Genomic DNA, 19709 nt, shown 5'->3' with positions numbered 1-19709 from the left:
GGGAATAATCCGATTTCTCCCCGGCCCCGAGAGAGAGAGACTTGAGATCACACCTCTCTAGAAGTATCATCGTGAAACCTGAGAAAGGTTCTCTGGCTCGCAACCTTTACCCTGAATCATTCCCCTGAATTAATGTTCTGAAAGAAGCATTGTTCCCTTACCATAGTGAAGGAGTGTTACAGATGGTTTCTGCAGTGCACAGAGAGGTTCATAGGGTAACGTCCAAAGGAAGACAGCCACGTCTGCGTTGCTTGGAAGATGAAGCGTTACATGGTGTTCTCTGCACCTTTTAAAGGCAACGCCTATACTGTATGTAGACCTCTGTTGTGATCATATTGTTTTTCTAGTTTTAAGTATGAACCAGGAAACTCTATGGCCCAGTCCAGCACATAATAATTGGGACTAGGATCCATTTTGATTAACAAAAAATCTCCTAGGCATCCTTTGAGGTTTAAGCCCTGTCCACATGTTTACGGATAGTTTTGAAAACATAGTATTTCCTCTGAGTTTTGGCCCTGTCGACGAGAAAACAGGGTTTAAGGTCGCTGAAAGTTTAGCTTTTGGAAAACGCCTTCATAAAACAAGTTTTATAAGATATTATCGCCCTCTTCTGGGCTGGAATGCTTATGTGAGTGTTTTTAATTATTTTTTGTGTTCTTGTCTGGACGGAGATTTCTTTTTTTTTCTAAAGGAGGGGGGAAAATGCGTTTTCAGAAAAATCTGTGTATGTTGTTACTTTTTTTTCTCATTTCTCTTGTCAATCAAATATCAAAGTTGCACACAGTATGGAGGGGCGATGGGAGGAGCTAACGTATTGCAATTGAGCAATTAGGAGTGAGGGTTGCCGAATCTTGGGTGGAGCAAAGACTTCTATTCTTCTAGTCGCTTAAGTTGACTAGAAAGGAGATAATATGAACATCTGAAGATCTTATTGTCCCTTCCCATGGTTTGTATTTTCCATCCAAAATATAAATTCATTTTATTCAGCTCATATGCAAATTACCTACGTCTCCTTTACGTTTCTGAAAAGGAGACGTAGGTCTGATATCGTCTTTAATTTGAAATTGAGTGTTTTTCAGGTCGTTTGAGGTAACCAACGTGTCCTTTCCTCCTAATTTTTTTTATTCAATAAGAAAACTTAACAATGTATTTCACAACTGATTGCAATTTGTGTTATTGTCAACTTCTATTATATACAATTTTTCACATTATTTTCCATTTTTTCTCCTTACCAAACAAACAATAAAAGCAGACATACCTCGTATCCAATTCATTACAGTAACCTCATACACAATGTAACATTAGAATTAGCATCCCACTATAATCAAGTCCTCTTGTCCGCTGTCATTAGGAACGATCCCCAAACCTGGTTGAAATTGTCCTCTCTGCCTACTACTCAATAAGTGACCCTTTCATTTGACGCCATGTGAAACATCTGTTCAAAGCATTCCTTGAAAGTGGTTGGCATGTTTGACCCCCATTGTCTTAAAGTTATTCTATGCCGCGTTGTTGTGGCCAAACAACGCCATCGATTCTGACGCTTGGATAAAGTACGGTGCATTGGTACCTGACCAAGCACACATAGAGCTGGGTTGTTGGTCAACTGTAATTTAAATACCTTACTGAAAAATAAGTCTTATCTCATTTCACATACATTTTCTCACATTCATATAACATACTGTATGTACCGAAGTGCCCACCTCCTTCCCACATCTCCAACAGATGTCATTATTATTCAATTTCAGCCTGGACAGTTTGCTTGGGGTCCAATAACTTCTGTTCAGGATTTTATACAATATATTGTGAATATATATTTTCCCTTACGACAGAAAAGTTCTGGAGGATTATAGGTAACAAATTAATAAGTTAAAGCATCTTAGGAGATCAAATCAATTTACCCAAAAGAGAAATATTCATTTTAGCCCAGTTCTGTAGCAATGCTTGTTTATATTAAATAACAGGTTAGATATTGGCTTTCATTATTTCTTCCATTGCCGGTAGAAGCTTAATACCTTGATAAGTCACACCTGAAGGCATCCACCTAGACTGCCATTTGTCCCGATTAACTGATGAGCAAATCCTGGATAATTGCAAATCCTAGGTAATGGTATAGCTTCTGACATTTTCCAGTTCACAGTGTAGCCAGAAATCGCTGAAAACTGAACAATAACTGAGCAAATAGCCTGTGCTGCTGTGTGGGGGTTGCTAGAAATCAGTGGAATATAATCCGCATCCAAAAACAAATAGTGTTCTTCTTTACCTGCCACTACCCCTTAAAATTTTGGTTTGCATGTAATGCAATGGCCAATGGTTCCAGAAAAATCCTAAATATTTGTGGGGAGAGAGGAACCTGTCTTGTTCCACATCCAAATTTGAAGGATGGTGATATTATCCCATTGTTAGGAATAGTTGCCATCGGGTGCGTATAGAGCAATCTCACCGATTGAATATATGATGGTCCAAAACCAAATTGCTTCAAGGTACAGTATGGAGGAGGAATGAAAATTTGACCTTATCGAACGCCTTCTCTGCATCCAGCGAGAAGGCAACAACAAGATCGGCATCACTCCTAACCGTCCACATCATGTGGAAGGGTTTAGTTAGTCTATTCCATATCTCAGGTGCTGCCTGTTGGATATATTGTTTTTTCCTTGATATCCTCATCTAATTTATGACATTCCTCATTTGCTATTGGTTTTCAACAAATCATGTTGTATGAGGCCCCTTAGAAAGGCTTTGAAGGCATCCCACATTTCAGTCATTTAGTCATTTATTGATCCCTCATTTAATTCCCAAAATTCACATATCATAGACCTGATGGCTGCATAGGAGTCCTCCCTATTCAACATTGAAACCATGAAGCTCACTCGAGAATGCTGTACTGTTTATTTAATTGCAATTACCAGATCCATTTGTGCATGATCCGACATGACAAAATAGATACCGTAAGTACGAGAGACGAGATAACGAGAGAATTATCTATTGTTGAGTACATAGAGTGTGAGTGAGGGAAAAAAATTACCTTATAATTACCTTAATGTTAATTATGTATGTTAATGAATTACCTTAGAAGAAAAACACCAACATCTGGAACTGGCTAAGTTTGGACCACGTTATCAAATGTTATTTTTCTGGTCAGTCTAGCAGCAAAAAAATAAATAAGCCGGCCGATATCAATCATCCGTGTGCGTGGATGCGCGCGTTCCGATGACAACTCAGTCTCTCCCTTCCTCAGAAAGATTTTCAGCTTGGCAGAGCGGAAGAACCGATGTCTGCTGTCATCTATAGTGCGTGACAAAGTTACAGCGCCTATTCAATGTTGCGATTCTCTGCCTCCGCGATCCTGCCGCCCATACTATTCACAGTATCGTTAAGAGATGGAATTCCAGCCTTCACCCCAGATATTTCTTTGGTGAAATTCTAAAGAATGCATCTAATGCTGGTCAATTCAGCAGCTACTGTGGTGGACGACGGGTGCCGCCGCCTCGGCCTCATGTTTCAAAGGTAAAATGTGTCAAAATCTATCGCCGTGTTCAACTTAAATTTTTCCTGAATTGGCAAACGCCCCGTTTCCGCAGTTGGTTTTCATTAAGATTCAAAAAAATGTTTTCACTAACGTTATTCTGTCTCGAGAGGTTGCCGTTCCACATCTCTACTCAATTACGCCAGGCGTTAAAAGCAGGACAGAGCACTGACATATTTCCTCTTTCCAAATATCGGAGTAAATTTCCATATTTACTCTGATATTTGGAAGGTTCTGGTGTGAAACCCTTATTTCGTTGTGTCTGTGCAGAATGTGTGCAGCACGCTGTGGTGTACGGTGGGAACAACGTGCCACTCCAAGCTGGATGGGGCCGTGGACGGCACCAGTTGCGGCGAGAGCAAGGTGAGTTACTTCGTTTACTCAAGATGTGCTTAAATACATCATAAGAATATATATATATGTTTTTCGTTACTTTTGATGGCCAAAGTAACCAAGAAAGTTAGGTTTCAATATACTTGATAAGTGTAGTTACCTTACTCTTACAGCATATTTATAGTATAGGCTAGTATACTAATGCTCTACTGCAAATACTTATAAATACAAATAGTAACTTATAAAATAAAAACATAATACTTAATTGTAATTAAGAAATACACTAAAATACACTTCAAGGATACTGTCATAGATAGAAATATATATTTAATACACTTTATATACTAAAAAAAAAATTTCACTTGGGCCAGACCTACAGGAGATCGGAATTTATGGTTAAGCTGCTGGAAATTATTCAAAAAGTATAATAAATGTGCTTTTTTTAGCTATCCATTTCTTGTCATTTCACATTTTTTTCATCTTTTTTTTTCCTTATTTAATATTAGATTTCTTTTCCTTCCCCTGATGGGTAAATGGAATAAAAAAGGAATCAGCTGAATCAATGACATTATGACAACAAGGAAGACTTTTTCAGAGGTAGACAAATCAACAGAGACAGAGGACAGAGACGTTTCGAAATATTTGTTGAATAAAGAATGGAGTGCCGTCACCATGAATCATAAAGTACGGATAAGACTTAGGTGGGTCACTGTTGTTTTTTTCCTCCTCTTTCTCTAGTGGTGTTTTGGAGGCGAGTGCGTTGCTGTCGGCCACCAACCTGAGAGCCTGAACGGCGGCTGGTCGCTGTGGAGCAGGTGGTCTGTCTGTTCGCGGACCTGCGGCACTGGGGTCCAGAGTGCACAGAGGGACTGCACTGACCCAGTGTAAGTCTTCCACTTTACTTCCATTTACTCCTTCCTCTCGTTCCCACACAGACACTCATATACCTAGAGGTAGAAAGAAGAACGAAAATTAAGGCGCGGGATCCGGCTCCGGGCCGGATCCCGCGCCTTAATTTTCGTTCCTTAGATTTCTCAAAAAGCTGTGTAACAAAAAGCTGTGCTCTTGTCATCGCACAGGTTGTCCACAGTACAGAGTTATTGCAAGCAGTTCTGGATGATTAAAAAATGAATAGAGGGTTGCATTTCAGGCTGGGAAGTTGAACTCCATTTGCATGTCCTAGATGCAATAGCATATGGCTCTGTGTTGTATGCCTAGCATGCTGACAGCACAGGTTAAAACAATTTTTTTTTTAAATCCATCCTCCGTAAGCTCATCCTCTTTATACCAGATTAACTCACTCAGGGTCATTAGAATTTATTCTAAAGGTGATTTTGTTTATGTGGGTTAACTTCAATATATTATATTTCTGAAATGAATAAGCATAATCTGAAATAATGTCAAGTTAGGCAAGTCATACTGCGCTGGGTTGCATAAGAGTTATAAGCCGTATTGAATTTCTACACAGCAAGAATGTAGACAAGACCCCAGTTTTTTATGCAAAACACTGAATAAATATTCCAGCAAGCAATGGATTAATTGGAATGATGTTTTTCACAAGATGCATTGCAATCATCAGGGTTTATTTAGTTTAGTGCTTTTCTGTAAGCAACCACGCATTTGCGCTTGTACTAATGTTTTAGCCTTTGTACAGTCTTTTTGAACTGTAAATATTGTCATGATTGTCGGCCTTTTGTTTTTAATTCATTTTGTTGTAGTTTTTCCTTCCTTTTCAAACCTCCCCCTCAGTATGGTGGGCTGAGACGGTTAAAAGTGTGTTTCATTATTCTTTAACCAACACTGACTTGGCCCCCGATTTAATATTAGTGGAAAAATAAGCATCATTTGTTTATTTTCCTTTAATCAGAATGTCAAAGCAAAACATAGCTTTTGGTAAAATAACCCCATCAAAACCTGAATTCCTGAGGTCCCCATCAAATCACAAAGGCAGAATTTATTTTATGATGGGTGTCAAGATATGATATGATATAATGTGTTTTAATGCTATGAATTAAAGCAATTTTAAGCTGGAGTCAGTTCGTGCAAAAATTCAAGGGTGGGTTAAAAATGTCCATGTGGTGTGTGGATGGGATGGCTTTTATCAGCCACACCTGATGCTCATTGGTTGGGCTAATGAGCAGTAGGTTAAAAACCCCATCCACACACACACTCAGCAGAGGAGCCCTGGCATGACATGTCTGATCTGCTCCTGGCTAATTCCACCTACATCCTCTCTGCAATAAACTGGTGTAAACAACCCCCCTGTCGTCTGTGTCACTGTGTCAGTCCACAAGACAGGGAGACACAGCAACCTGAATAACTTATAAAGCGTCCATTTAATAACAATTGTTTTTTTTGTTTTTATTGTAGGCCCAAGTACGGGGGTAAATACTGTCTGGGGGAGCGGCGGCGGTACAGGACGTGCAACAACACGCCATGCCTCAGTGAGCTGCCGACCTTCAGGGACGTCCAGTGTCGCAGCTTCAACACCTTGCCCTACAAGGGGCAGCTCTTCACCTGGGTGGCCGTCAACAACAGAGGTACGCGACTTAAATAACCTTCAGTGTGGTACAAGGATGTTTCTAATGAGGTAGGTAGGTGAATAGGCGGGTACATAGGCAAAAAGGTACGTAGGTAGGTAGGTTTGGAGATAGGTAGGTGAGTAGGTTGGTCGAGAAGGTTCATCGTCGGTTTTAACTCTTGTGAATGTATAATAATAATAATACGGGTGTAACAAAGTCTTTTGGAACCTGATGCATTGCTTGGAGAAATCCTCCAAACACTGCTTTTCCACAATATAAAACGTTTGGCCCTAATTGGTATATAAGGTGCTTGTTTCTTTCAGAAATATTTTGAGATCTCCTTGAATAGAAATTCCATTGAAAAATATATATTTTTGGAGGTATGCATAATGTCAGTAATCATTTTCTATGCATTTTGAGACTCAGCCCCTGATATTTTCCTTTGCAGCCAACCCCTGCGAGCTGCACTGCCGTCCACTCAATGAGTATTTCTCCGAAAAGATGCTGGATGCTGTGGCCGATGGGACGCAGTGCCATGAGGATTCAACCACTCGAGACATGTGCATCAACGGCATCTGTAAGGTAGCAGCATCTTTACTATCTTACCATCACTCTTTCTGCCTTCATTACATTCACTCATCTCTTTTTTGGAGCACTGTAAGCCCAGATAAGTAGAATTTATTAAAAAAATAAGGCAACTGATTGCCTTAAGAAAATTAAGTAATAGAAAATTAAAAAAATAATTTGTTTGAATGAAATTAATTGAAGTGGCAAAAGGATTGGAATTGACATCTCAAGGTCAATGTACTAGTTATTATTATTAAAATATAAATTATAAACATTATAAAAGTGCTGATGCCATAGCAACAGCACTCCATCTATGCCTGGCTCATCTGGAAAACAAAAACAGTTACGTGCGGACACTGTTCATTGACTTCAGTTCCGCCTTCAACACAGTCATCCCCCAACACCTGGTAAATAAACTCAGCGAAATAGGCATCAGCACCCCACTCTGCAACTGGCTACTGGACTTCCTTACTGAGAGACCACAGACAGAAAGAGTTGGCAAAAACTCCTCAGAGACCATCACTGTGAACACTGGAGTCCCCCAAGGATGTGCGTTGTCCCCTCTGCTGTTCACACTGGTGACGCATGACTGTTGTGCCAGATACAACTCAAACCACTTCATTAAGTTTGCAGATGACACAACAGTTGTGGGCCTCATCAGTGACGACAACGACTCAGCCTACAGAGAGGAGGTACATCAACTCATCAACTGGTGTGACAACAATAATCTACATCTCAATGCAAACAAGACAAAATAAATAACTGTGGACTTCAGAAAGAAACACACACCACACATCCCACCCACCATCAATGGCAGTGCAGTGGAGTCTGTGAAGAGCACCAAGTTCCTGGGGGTGCACATCACAGACGACCTGACATGGTCAATCAACACCACCTCCCTAGTAAAGAAGGCCCAGCAACGCCTCTACTTCCTTCGCCGGATGAGGAGAGCTGACCTCCCCCCTTCTGCCCTCACCACCTTCTACAGGGGTGCTATTGAGAGCATTCTTACCAGCAGCCTTTCAGTCTGGTATGGCAGCTGCTCTGCTGCTGACCAGAAAGCCCTACAAAGAGTGGTGAGGACAGCAGAGAAGATCACCAAAACAGCACAACCATCCATCCAGGACCTGTACCCGTCTCGCTGCCGCAAGAGAGCCACTAATATCATCAAGGACCACACCCACCCAGCACACAAACTGTTCACCCTCCTACCTTCTGGCAAGCGGTACCGCAGCATGCGGTGCAATACCACCAGATTCGGAAGGAACAGCTTTTTTCCAAAGGTTATCAGACTACTAAACTCACCAAACATGACATGAACACGACACCCACAAAGACCAACCACAATATTTACATTTTTACAATACATATGTATCCCCTTGGTATACATATGTATCCTCTTGCTGCTAGCTTTGTACTGCACCTTATTACCTTAATAACATACCTCATTTGACTTCTTGAGTATATTAAGACTAACCTTAGTCTTGTTGTGTCTATTGTTGTTGTCTTTTTGCACTTTCATATTTCATAAGTTGTGTGTTACAAATATTTCTTGCACATTTGGAGTATGGGGAAACACAATTTTGATCCTCTGTGTAATTACGTGTTGCATGGTACGATTGACAATAAAGTAAACTTTGAACTTTGGACTAAAATATAAATTATTCCAACTTCAAATATTTTGTAGCATCAACTGCTTTGTCGAACTATTCAATTCCAGAGGTGGGCTGTCAGGGCCAGCAAGGCCTTCTCTGCTGGCCTAGAGTGTCAGAATCAAAAAATTAAATAACATTTTTCTAATTTAAATTAGAAAAATGTTAAATTTTTTTGATTCTGACATTAAATATATTAAGTAATTTAATATATAGCTTCATTAATGCTTTATGTATTTTATGAAGTTCGTTCTCATCTGTCTATAAACATAATTTCATTGCTACTCTCTCACTCAGTTGCGCTGATTAAATCCATTTATAAATGAGAGCTTTTATCCAATCAGTTTTTTCACCTGCGCTGTGTCCGGGTGGAAAAATTCACCCTGAGGCCTTCAGAATTTCGAAGTTTCGTATTCTTTGACATGCTGGAGCCTTCAAGCTGGCCTAGCCACCTACGTCAGCATTTTTCATTTGGTGTGATCAGAGGGGCTGGAAAAGTCCAGTTGGTGGCAGTAAGGCACCTCTAAGCAGAATCTTATTTCATTTATTTTATAATTTATTTAAATTCACCCCTTTAAACTCTGTTTCATAAACAATAAGTTTAGAGATAAGTCATACAATAAGATCCCCTTGAGAGGGCTGTCCCAGCGAGTTGACAGCTGAATTGCAACCAGGTTCCTGCCAGTTTCCAGCCAACTACCAGGCAGCTCCCAATCGGCTGCCAACCGGCTGTAAATCCCCCTCCCTCTCATGTGTCCTCACAAGGCGTGTTTAATTTCAACTGTCAACACACCCATTCATTCAAAGTGTGAAAAAGTTGAAGTGTGTCACAATGTTAACTTCACAAAAACACAATTACATTTCAGATTTTCACCCCTAACCCTAACCCATTTCCTGAGATATTGTCCTTTGAATCCTGATCAGAGGTCATCTTTCAAAGTTCAATTGTTTTTTTTTGTCCAATGATTGAGAACAGGTCTTAATGCTTTATTTTAATCTACATGTGGCACAGCTTTTTCATTTCAAAATAGAAGCTGTTTTTATTTACATTTTTAAAATTACAAAGTTCATTAGCTTTGTAATGAGAGCACTCAAACTAGGTCTATGTAATTATAGTTTCAAGTTTATTGTCAAATACTTGATAACAATGCAACCATCATTACCAGTAATGGGATTCTTAGTCTCAGAGCCAACTCAAGGGCATTGTAGTGGTTTAAATAAAACAGTATTTAAAAACAGAATTTAAAGAGTACTTAAACAGTTTTTAAAGACAACATTAACATTTTCTAAAATGGAAAGGATTAGTGTAGTATAAGTAATATAAAAGTATTTACCTAAAGAAAGACAAAATAAATGCCTTAAATAGTCATGCACTGCAGTGTCATACTGAATGGCAGGATAGACACAGTGTTCTAAGACAAATGCCGCAATGTACTACTAAGAGGTAAGACAACGGGTATGCAATGTAATACTTGATACATTGAAGTGACTAGTGGAGGATTATGTAAACAGCAGTGGCCAAGTGTGTGGATTTATAGGTTCTTGTCTTTGGCCTTTTGATTTCAAAAGGAGGGGTTTTGAACTATCAAATTTTTATTGTATTTAAGATAATAAATATTTTCAAATTTAAAGGTAGAATTTTGGAATGCCCAAATTGAAACCGAGACGAACAATGTATTTCCCATTTATTCCAGTGTTTCAATTTTTAGTAAGCGAACGCACACACTCCATAACTTCTCCAGTATACAAAACAAATCCCTCTTTGTTAATCTACTTGTTAAGTTTTATACTGTATATCAACAGCTACCTTTTTCAATGTCAGATCGAGATTACAGGTCGAGTTTGATCATACTTAAACAATTGTGACCCAGCGCAGCAAAACCCGCCATCTCGGCCATTTTTCTCAAATCACCAGGAGCAGCCAAATAGGTTGAAAAAACCTTTCTTGAAGGAAAATGAGATTTTTCCAGATTCGTCTTCCTTTGTGTTTTTTTTATCTCTCAACCTATTTTCGAACCGAGTTTGATTTATAAATAGTAGAAAAAGGTTAAACCGTGGAATTAAATATTCCCGTTAGATTACATAGGGAAACACAGTTCACTTACCGAGACGCTGAACAGCGCTGAACAACGCAAATTGTTCGCTCCCTTTAAAGCGACCGTCCAGGTGAAGATCATTCCTCCATATTCCATGTGATGTGAAGTCACAATGTGAAACTGTTGTGATAGAATTCAACCTTTAAATTGTACTACTTTTACACGCACGGAGCCATTGTTGTGAAACGGCGAATCCATAGAAGAACCCTTCGCGTCACACATATGTCACTTCCGTTTACAGACAGTTAAAGCGCAGCACGGGGGGTGTTTCAGTCTCACTTGTCTGTGAAAACATTCTTCTCCGTATCATTATGGATGATTACGTGAAGCGGGTGGCGGAACCTCTGAATCATATTTGGGACCTTAATCTGACCTGTGCGATAGATCCAAGTCAGTGTTAGCAGTGCGTACTGGACTCGGAGAACGACAGTGCTGCGGAATCTGATATTACTCTAGACTTGGAGAACGTTTAAAACTTAATGTGACGATGAAACTGAATATTTTCAAGAACCACCGGAGGAGACAGACAATACGTCCGTTGTTGTTACAATGGAAGAAGTTGATGACGTGATGAAGTCCGTTGAGGTTGGTGACAGATTTTCAGATTTCTAATTTTCTGAGACTCATAATATTGATGGACTCTACATTGTGTTATGTTGTCCGTACTTTTAAACTCCAAAATAATTCCACTTTTATAAAACATGTATATTCTTACTGTTAAATAAAAGCTTTTTAGCCATTAGGCTTTGTTTGTCCGCCAACCCCCATTAGCATTCTGGGAGCTAGCTGAATGAAGCCAAGTCAAGTTGTCAAGTCAAGGTGATTATCTCAGAATCACTGTTTGCCACACCCTTGTCATTAACAAGTCATAGCTTTAAAAATATTTGCTCGATTTGCACAAGTGACACCTTGTTTGGAAGCTCTGATTCTCCACTTTTAAATGATGCAAAAAAATTGAAAGGTGCCAAATGACCCTAAAGTCTGCGGTGGGTCACAATTACCAGCCTTTTGAAAATAGTAACCGGTAAGGATTTAACACACAAACACTACCGTGTATATAAATAAAACAACAAGGAAAGTTCACTTGTGCAATATTACTATTTAATGTAAAGTGTCTGATCTATACTGTTAACTTATTTATCATATCCTTTTATTTAGAAATACCAATTTACTAATGCTTCATGCCATTGTACCACTCCGTTACTGCTCCAACACTACAGACTACCCCACCGTGGGATCACTTTCGCACAAAAACAAAAAACTCAAAAAAGAAAATAAATAACTCAAACTTTATAAACCAGAACTAATGCATTTCTGCTGCTTTTTTGCATCATATCTGCCCTCCCAAAGACTTACATTCTAATAATTTATTGCAAAGGCGATGTTACAAAAACATGTTTAGTAGGGGTGTGGGTCTTCGATGGCCTCACGATTCAATTACGATTGTCAATGACTCTCGATGCATCTTAATGTATCGCGCCAGGGAGAGGCTGAACACAAGGAAGCAGGTCCGTGGATGCCATCCAGACCGGCCGCCCTCCCGGTGCTATCTACTATTTGGTATCTACTATTTATAAATCAAACTCGGTTTTGAAAATACGTTGACCGATTAAAAAAAACACAATGAGCGCGAATGTGGAAAAATCTAATTTTCATTCTAGAAAGGTTCGTTTACTTTTTTGGCTGCCGTGGCGATTTTACAAATGCGCGACATAGCAAGTTTTCCTGCGGTGGGTCACATATTTCAATCTTTCAGTATTTTGGAAGGCTTTGGCATCATCTGCTAGTCATAGGATACACTCGACATTTTCACTCCCTCTACTGGCTTCAAGGTGTACTATATTTTGGCTCGATCTGCTGGCTATTTGAGGGTTTTTTACACGCTCAATTTGGTTTTTATTGCATCGGATTTAGTGTGGCTAGTTTTTCATGTGGGGTAACTAATTTAACCATAACAGGCTACTAATTAACCAGAACAGAACTATGAAAAAGTTCCTGCAATGCGGAAATGCACGATATGGGGAGTTTTGCGATACATTAAGTATTGTGAATATATTTGTTGCGATATTTCACATTTATTGTCAATTAAAACACCTGTTACACATGGTTACATTGTTTTCATTAGGTTCATTCAATTAAGTACTTCTACAATAGAAAATACACATTCATTCTTTCAAACCATTCATTCTTTAAAATCAGATGTATATATTGATTCTATTAGATGTAAATTCTAAAACATGTCGATTTTTCATCAAAAAAACACAAGATTATCCTGTATACACGTGTTGCTTTACATTTTGAACCACTGCTCCCCCCGGTAGACAGATAAAGCATTGCATCTGCTTGTCCACAAATGCAGCCTGGGGGCGTTCCCAGGCACCGGTGTGAAATTACAGCATTGAGGGGGAAATTCGAACAAGGACCTGACAGGGACCCTGCATGGGTCAGCCACACCCCAATCAAGGATCTGCCTGGCTCCTGTCATGTCCCAGCTGCCCTCTCGAAGTGGCTCCTACTGTATGTTTAGAGATTCAGATTTTTATTCTTATTTTGCCTCGGTGACTACATTTTGAGATCCCAAAACCTGGACCCTTAAGTGTAATGCACATTCTACACTCTGTTGGCGGCAAATAAAATGAACAAAGTGCTTACAGAACAACAGACGGATGATTATTAAAACTATTTTATGTCTGTGGTTTGTAAGGCCCATATTGACATGATTTCACCGGTCCCAAATTGTAGGGCAATATTTTCTTCTAAAGCAGCACTATAACTTTTTCTATTTGGGATTTGGCGTCCCTACAGTTTCAGTACAATTCTACTCTTTCAGTACAGAATACAATTGCACTTTTATACAACTGTCATAAAACACGGTCTGATATCTGAAAATAATCTATTTTATTCAACAAATTTGAACCTTATCATTAACGTTTGATAACAGTCTTTCACAAACGCATATATAATGTACACCTAGGTTACATGAAAGAGATGCTATTCTCCATATTACAAGTCAGTGTACCATCAAAAATGATTTTGTAGCTGTTATTTTAAGGTAAAAAGTTAGATAGTGTTGCTTTAAATTAGACTGAATAGTGGAGTGTTTGTACACAGAGTAGAATCATCCATTTTATTTGTGCAATCACCATCTGTGTTGATACAGTTATGCTTTTTATTCACATGTTGGAATTAATTCATGTAAATCAAGTCTTGCCAACGGGTCTCACCTTGAACAGAACTGATCCTCTCCATCTCTGCAGAGAAAAGCAACTTTTTTGGTTTTCATTAAAGTATTTTGTGTTTAAACATAAACCATGGTGTTGGGACAGTGTGCTCGTGGCATTAATCAGCCTTTGAATCAGACAGACACGTCTGATTCAAAGGCTGATTAATACCACAAGCACACTGTCCCATGTGAGTAGCTAAACCTTATTTTTCAGTCTTTCTGGTGTTAAATGTAATTAATTGCAGAGGTAGTCAGGAACTAACTACAAAAAAAAAAAGATGAACCGTTCGATGCAAATAATTACAAGTCCAAGTCAGGGAAACACTGATGAAATTGTTTAGAATTTACAAGCAAGCAGTTTTCTTTAATGACATAACATTAAGGAATGATCTATTCATATGAAATATTTACATAAAATAAAGTCAATTACCAAGCAGGTGTTGAAGAAGTTGGATGGATCATCCCCATGGATGATAGGCAATCCCTACAGGACAAGGCACCTGATTTCTGTTGGATCACTGGTCTGGAAGGTAGTTGATATAAAGTACACGCAGAGAAAGGTAAATTATTCTTAGCTGTAAGGCCAAGAAGAAGGCCAACCTGAATTTGTTTAAACTCATTAAAGTTTCTTCTTTAAAAACCTAAAAATAATCCAATAAGGAGAGGAGATGAAAAGAGGAGAAAGGGCAAGAGAGTGATTAGAAGGAGAGGAAGGGAGAAGGGAAGGAGAGGGGAGAGGAAGGGAGAAAGCAGGGGGGACAGGATAGGAAAGGAAAGCAGAGAAGAGGGGACAGGAGGGGAGGAGATATATTTGATATGATGAGATAGTGGGGAGAGGAGATAAAGAAGGAGGAAAGGAAAGAGGACTGGATGAGAGGACCGAGGGGCAAGGAGATAGATGGAGGAGAGGGACAATTTAACTCACCTTTATCTGTTGTAAAAGGCAAGTCAAAAGCTGACCAGTGAGGCAACTGTTCTTCCGAAAGAGCTCCTTGAGACTTGCAAAGAAATGGCCAAGGGCAACAAAGAAGTGGACTCCAAGATCTTTTCCCACCACTCTGTTGAACTCCAAGTTCACCTGAAACATAAAAGAAGGTTAAAGAGTTGTCCTATAAACCAAAATCCAAGACAAATCCTCCAATGAAAATTGTATTCAACTTTCTAAATACACAAGACAATGATGGAAAAAAAATTACTCAAATCACACAAACCTGGTTTCTTTGAAAAGAGCTGGCCAACATTGTACCATCTGGCTAATGGCCGGCTTGTACTTGAACTCCTTTTCTTTGAAAGGCAAACGTCATATCCATGTCTTCTTTTTTATAAGGGATCAATTTGGCTTGGTCTTCATTTCATTAACCATGTCCTGTCGCGCTACTTTAAGGCTGTGGTTATCCATTTCCTTTGGAAGTTGAGGTAGGAAATTGATTTCCCTTTTCCTTGGCTTCTTGGTGTCTCTGTTGGGGGATCGCCATCGGGGGAGTGTGTAGGGGTTAAGGGAGGGAGTCAGAATCTTTCTGGCCGTGGTTTTCCAATATGGCAAGAGTTTTTTTTATAAGCTTGAACAAAAAGGCTCGCTGGCCACACGTTTCAATAATAAATAATAATGATGATGGTGATGATTATGATCATTTTGGGTGCAGGAGGAATGGCGTTCCACTCTGGCTCTTGGTTGGCTGACGAGCCTGTGCGCCGATCCCCTCTAAAAGACAGACAAACATTAAGAAAGTTCCCTGCCCTAAGGCGGACCAATCAGCGCTGCGTGAGCACTGATTTGGCCAATTCGAGGCAGATTGGCGGCCGCAGAAAAGGGAGCCGCTGCCGTGGCTGCCGTCTACAGCCACGGCTTGACAACGCCCCTTGGTCGACCACATACACCCACCAACAGCCGACCTCTACCAAGAGAAGGAGAGAGTCAGCCAAGACCATCTGCGCCGCCGGCCTATGGACCACATGGAATGTTGAAGGGCTGGAGAGCCAGGTACCACCAGGTGATCCGGGCGTTTGTGTCCTTCATGTGGTGGAGCCACTGCAGCCGCGCATGGTCCGAACAGAGGGTGAAAGCGCGTCCTAGGAGGTAATAGTGGAGGGAACCGATGGCCCACTTGATCACCAAACACAACTCCACTGTGCTGTACCTCTATTAGGTAGGCCACAGCGTATGATACATGCGGACGCAGGACGCGGTTCATGAGTCTCTGAAAGGTGGCTGGGGCACCAAACAACCTGAACGGAAGTATGCGAAAGTGGTACAACCTGAACGGAGTGGAGAACGTCAATTTTTCCTTGGACTCCTGAGACAAGGGAATCTGCCAGTAGCCCTTGGTTAAATCCAAGGAAAAAACGAGCCGTACCTAACCGGTCAAGAAGTTCATCGACCCAGTGCATAGGGTAGGCGTCGAACTTTGACACCATGTTCACCCTTCGGTAGTCTACACAGAACCAGACCGAGCCATTGGGCTCCACCAGCACGATGGGACTAGTCCAGTCACTCATAGAGCTGGATGTAGGGAGCAACACTAACAACTTGCCCAGATGCCCTGAAACAGCACTTGCACCACAGTTTTGGCTGTAATACTGCACAATGGCACTGCCTCGGGGTATCTGGTTGCATAATCCACTAGGACTAACACCAAACGATGCCCATGGGCACTGCAGTCTTCGAACTGTTGAGGTCCATACAGAGTCTTTGGAACGGGACTTCGACTTGGGGGAGGGGCCTCAACGGCACTCTTGGCGTAGCCAGAGGTTTGACTAACTGGCACTCAGGACACGCACCGCACCATTTACTCACATCTGCCCAAATGCCTGGCCAATATAAGCGGGCCATTATCCGCTGTCGTTAATAATAATAATAAATAATAATGATGATAGTGATGATTATGATAATTTTGGGAGCAGAAGGTATGGTGTACCGTTCTGGCTCCTGGTCGGCTGATGAGCCGTGCGCTGATGAGCTGATATATTGAATACCTCTGGCCAATGACTTCTTTCCAGGGAGAGTGGAATAGGATCACAGTGTCTACCTGGATGCTTCACTAAGTTGTGATCATTGGTACAAGGTCAATCACGCGGATGATTTTGATGGTTGCCTTCTCCGGGAGCTCAGAGATATCTGTGAGGTTGCATAGTTGGTTGTGTAATTCCGGGTCTTCCTATAGTAAGGTGAAGTTGTAACTAGTTTTGAGAGTGGCTTTGTGCCAACCAGTAAAATTGTCAATTGTGCCAGGCGCTATCATCGTCATCTTCCTTATATCTTCTTCACAGACAATAACCCTCATGGTTAATGTCTGTTAGACACCCACCTTGGGAAAAATAATTAACATTGAGAGGTATTTAGAAAATAATATATTGCCTCTGTGTTACCATCAATTCTCCTTGTATTCTGTATGCTGATACTGGGATTTGACTCTGACAGCTTAACCACACATAGACGGAACTGACCGTGGCTTGGGAATGTTTTCAGCGAGTACCCTCTGAACGTTCAAAGGGAAAGAGGTGACCAAAACCGGAGTAAACTTTGTCATTTTAACTGATGGCCTGAAAAATGAGCCACAGTCTAGATGGAAACTGCTTTATGGTGTTTGTTAGCAAGCATCATAGTCAATTTTTTTTAATTTTGAACATCTCGAATTGCCTTTTTGAAAAATGTATGCTTCACCTCGAGGAGCATTATCCACACCTCAAGCATAGGACCAAATTTCCTTACAAGCTGAGGGTAAAGTTCTACATAGTGGTGCTTTGGCCGTAAACTACAATTTGGAAATGTTGATTGCAGCAGCTTTATGTGCTCTGCAACCTTACAGTCCAGTAAATGGTATGTCTCCTCCTAATGCTTTGGTGCCACAGCTAACTCCCCAAAATCTTTGAGAAGCATGAGAATTTCCCAAGTGTTTTCCCATCCTTCGGGGACACAGTGGCCAACAAGAAATGGAAGGAGCCTTTTGAAACATCAATTCTCACGGCCATTTCCACCAATGGTTACTTTGGTTGACTATCCCTTTCCAATTATCTCAGTTTTGTCAGTAAATGTATAAATAAAGGACTTGATTGTCTGAAAAAGCAAATCTACTTCTTGGCCATTAAGTCTGAAAGACAAAGGGACAACTCAATCAGACTGGCACCTAGCCGCTATAAGTAAATACCATTTTGTTCAAATGAGATTAGATCATAGATAAGAAGGTGCCGTACTTTTGCATAACCATACTCTAACTGTGGAGGTATTGCGTAGTAGAGCAAGCTGAATAGTGTTGAGGGTTGACCTACATTTGCAGGTATGATGAGAGTAACCCACTACAACCTACTACAGCCACTTGGAGAGGGCAGCTGGAACATGACAGAGCCCAGGCAGATCCATGATTGGGGCTTGGCTGACCCATGCAGGGACCCTATCGGGTCCGTGCTCGGACCTTGCCTGTAATTATATCCCCCTCCATGATGTTATTTCGCACCGGTGCCTGGGAACGCCCCCGGGCTGCATTTGTGGAAAAGCAGTTGCAATGCTTTATCTGTCCACCGAGGGGAGCACTGGTTCAAAACGTAAAAGTAACCTGCATATACAGGATAATCTTGCGTTTGTTTTATGAAAAATAAACATGTTTTGGAATGGAACATATGTTCTGTACATCTAATAGAATCAATATAAACATCACGATTTTAAAGAATGAATGGTTTGAACGTATGAATGAATCAGTGTTTTTTTTATTGTAGATCTATTGTAGATCTATAGGGGGATGGTAGCTCGAGCGGTAGAGCTGGTGGTCTAGTGATCTAAAGGTTGCTGGTTCGATCCCAGGCTCCTCCTGCTAGCATGCTGTAGTGTCCTTGAGCAAGACACTTAACCCCTAATTGCTCCTGATGGCTGCATCCGTTGGTGATTGAACAATTGTAAGTCGCTTTGGATAAAAGCGTCTGCTAAATGTAATGTAATGTATTTAAATTAGTAAAATGAATGAAAACCATGTGTAACAGCTGTTTTAATTTACATAAAATAAATGTGAAATAGAGCAACACATTTAATCGCAATCCTTAATGTATCGCAAAACTCGCCATATTGTGCGTTTTCACACCACAAGAACTTTTTTCTCGTTCTAAGGACTTGGAGGAACCGTCGCTTTTATTGTGTACACACTGCAGGAACTACTGTAGGAACGATTGTTGTTCTTAGAACTCCATTTTGAGCAACTTATTTAGCTCCTACTCCAGGACAGGGACTGAACCTTCAGTGATGGATGTGCCGGTGATGGGCCCAGAACTAAGACCACAGTCCCTCGCACTGAGTTCGCCCGGTTGAGTCGCATTGCTCTGGGTGGGGACCAGCCCACGTACACTGTACGATGGATAATGAAAAGTAGCATCTATGCCCTTTACCGCCTCTACTGCTACAACTTCCAAGGCAAAGCCTATTTCGCTGAGTTTATTTACCAGGCGGTGGGCTCTGGAGCAGGTTTTTTCATCTTTTATCTTTGTGTCACGGGTAAGTCAGCACTGCCAAGAATGCCTTTGACACGGGTAAGTCAGCAACCGGTCCTCCAGGTTGGGGGTTGGGCGTGGGGTTAACAACCTCACCCCGTCACTTGTCTGTGAAAACGTTCTTCTCCGTATCGTTATGGATTACACAAAGCTGGTGGCAGAAGCCATGAATCATATTTGGGACCTTAATCTGACCAGTGCGATAGATTCAAGTCAGTGTTAGCAGCGCGTACTGGACTTCATTTTCCGCGATGATAGTCAGTTCTCCCACAGCGATGCGGAGAACGACAGCGCTGCTGAATCGGATATTACTCCGGACTT

At 40.8% G+C, this 19709-nt stretch overlaps 1 protein-coding gene across 1 annotated transcript in view; it reads left to right on the top strand.

The window, feature by feature from the left end:
- Nucleotides 1-19709, top strand: part of adamts7 (a disintegrin-like and metallopeptidase (reprolysin type) with thrombospondin type 1 motif, 7) — a 103820-nt gene that overhangs the window by 31477 nt on the left and 52634 nt on the right. The window contains exons 10-13 of the mRNA XM_079997186.1: nt 3794-3886; nt 4595-4740; nt 6227-6396; nt 6827-6960. Of these exons, the coding sequence (XP_079853312.1) occupies nt 3794-3886; nt 4595-4740; nt 6227-6396; nt 6827-6960 (543 nt within the window). The remainder of the gene's footprint in view (nt 1-3793; nt 3887-4594; nt 4741-6226; nt 6397-6826; nt 6961-19709) is intronic.

Source organism: Zeus faber (genome assembly GCF_960531495.2).
Source record: "Zeus faber genome assembly, chromosome: 3".
NCBI lineage: Eukaryota > Metazoa > Chordata > Actinopteri > Zeiformes > Zeidae > Zeus > Zeus faber.
The sequence above is the reverse complement of the archived record's forward strand: the minus strand, read 5'-3'. Positions and strand labels throughout refer to the sequence as shown.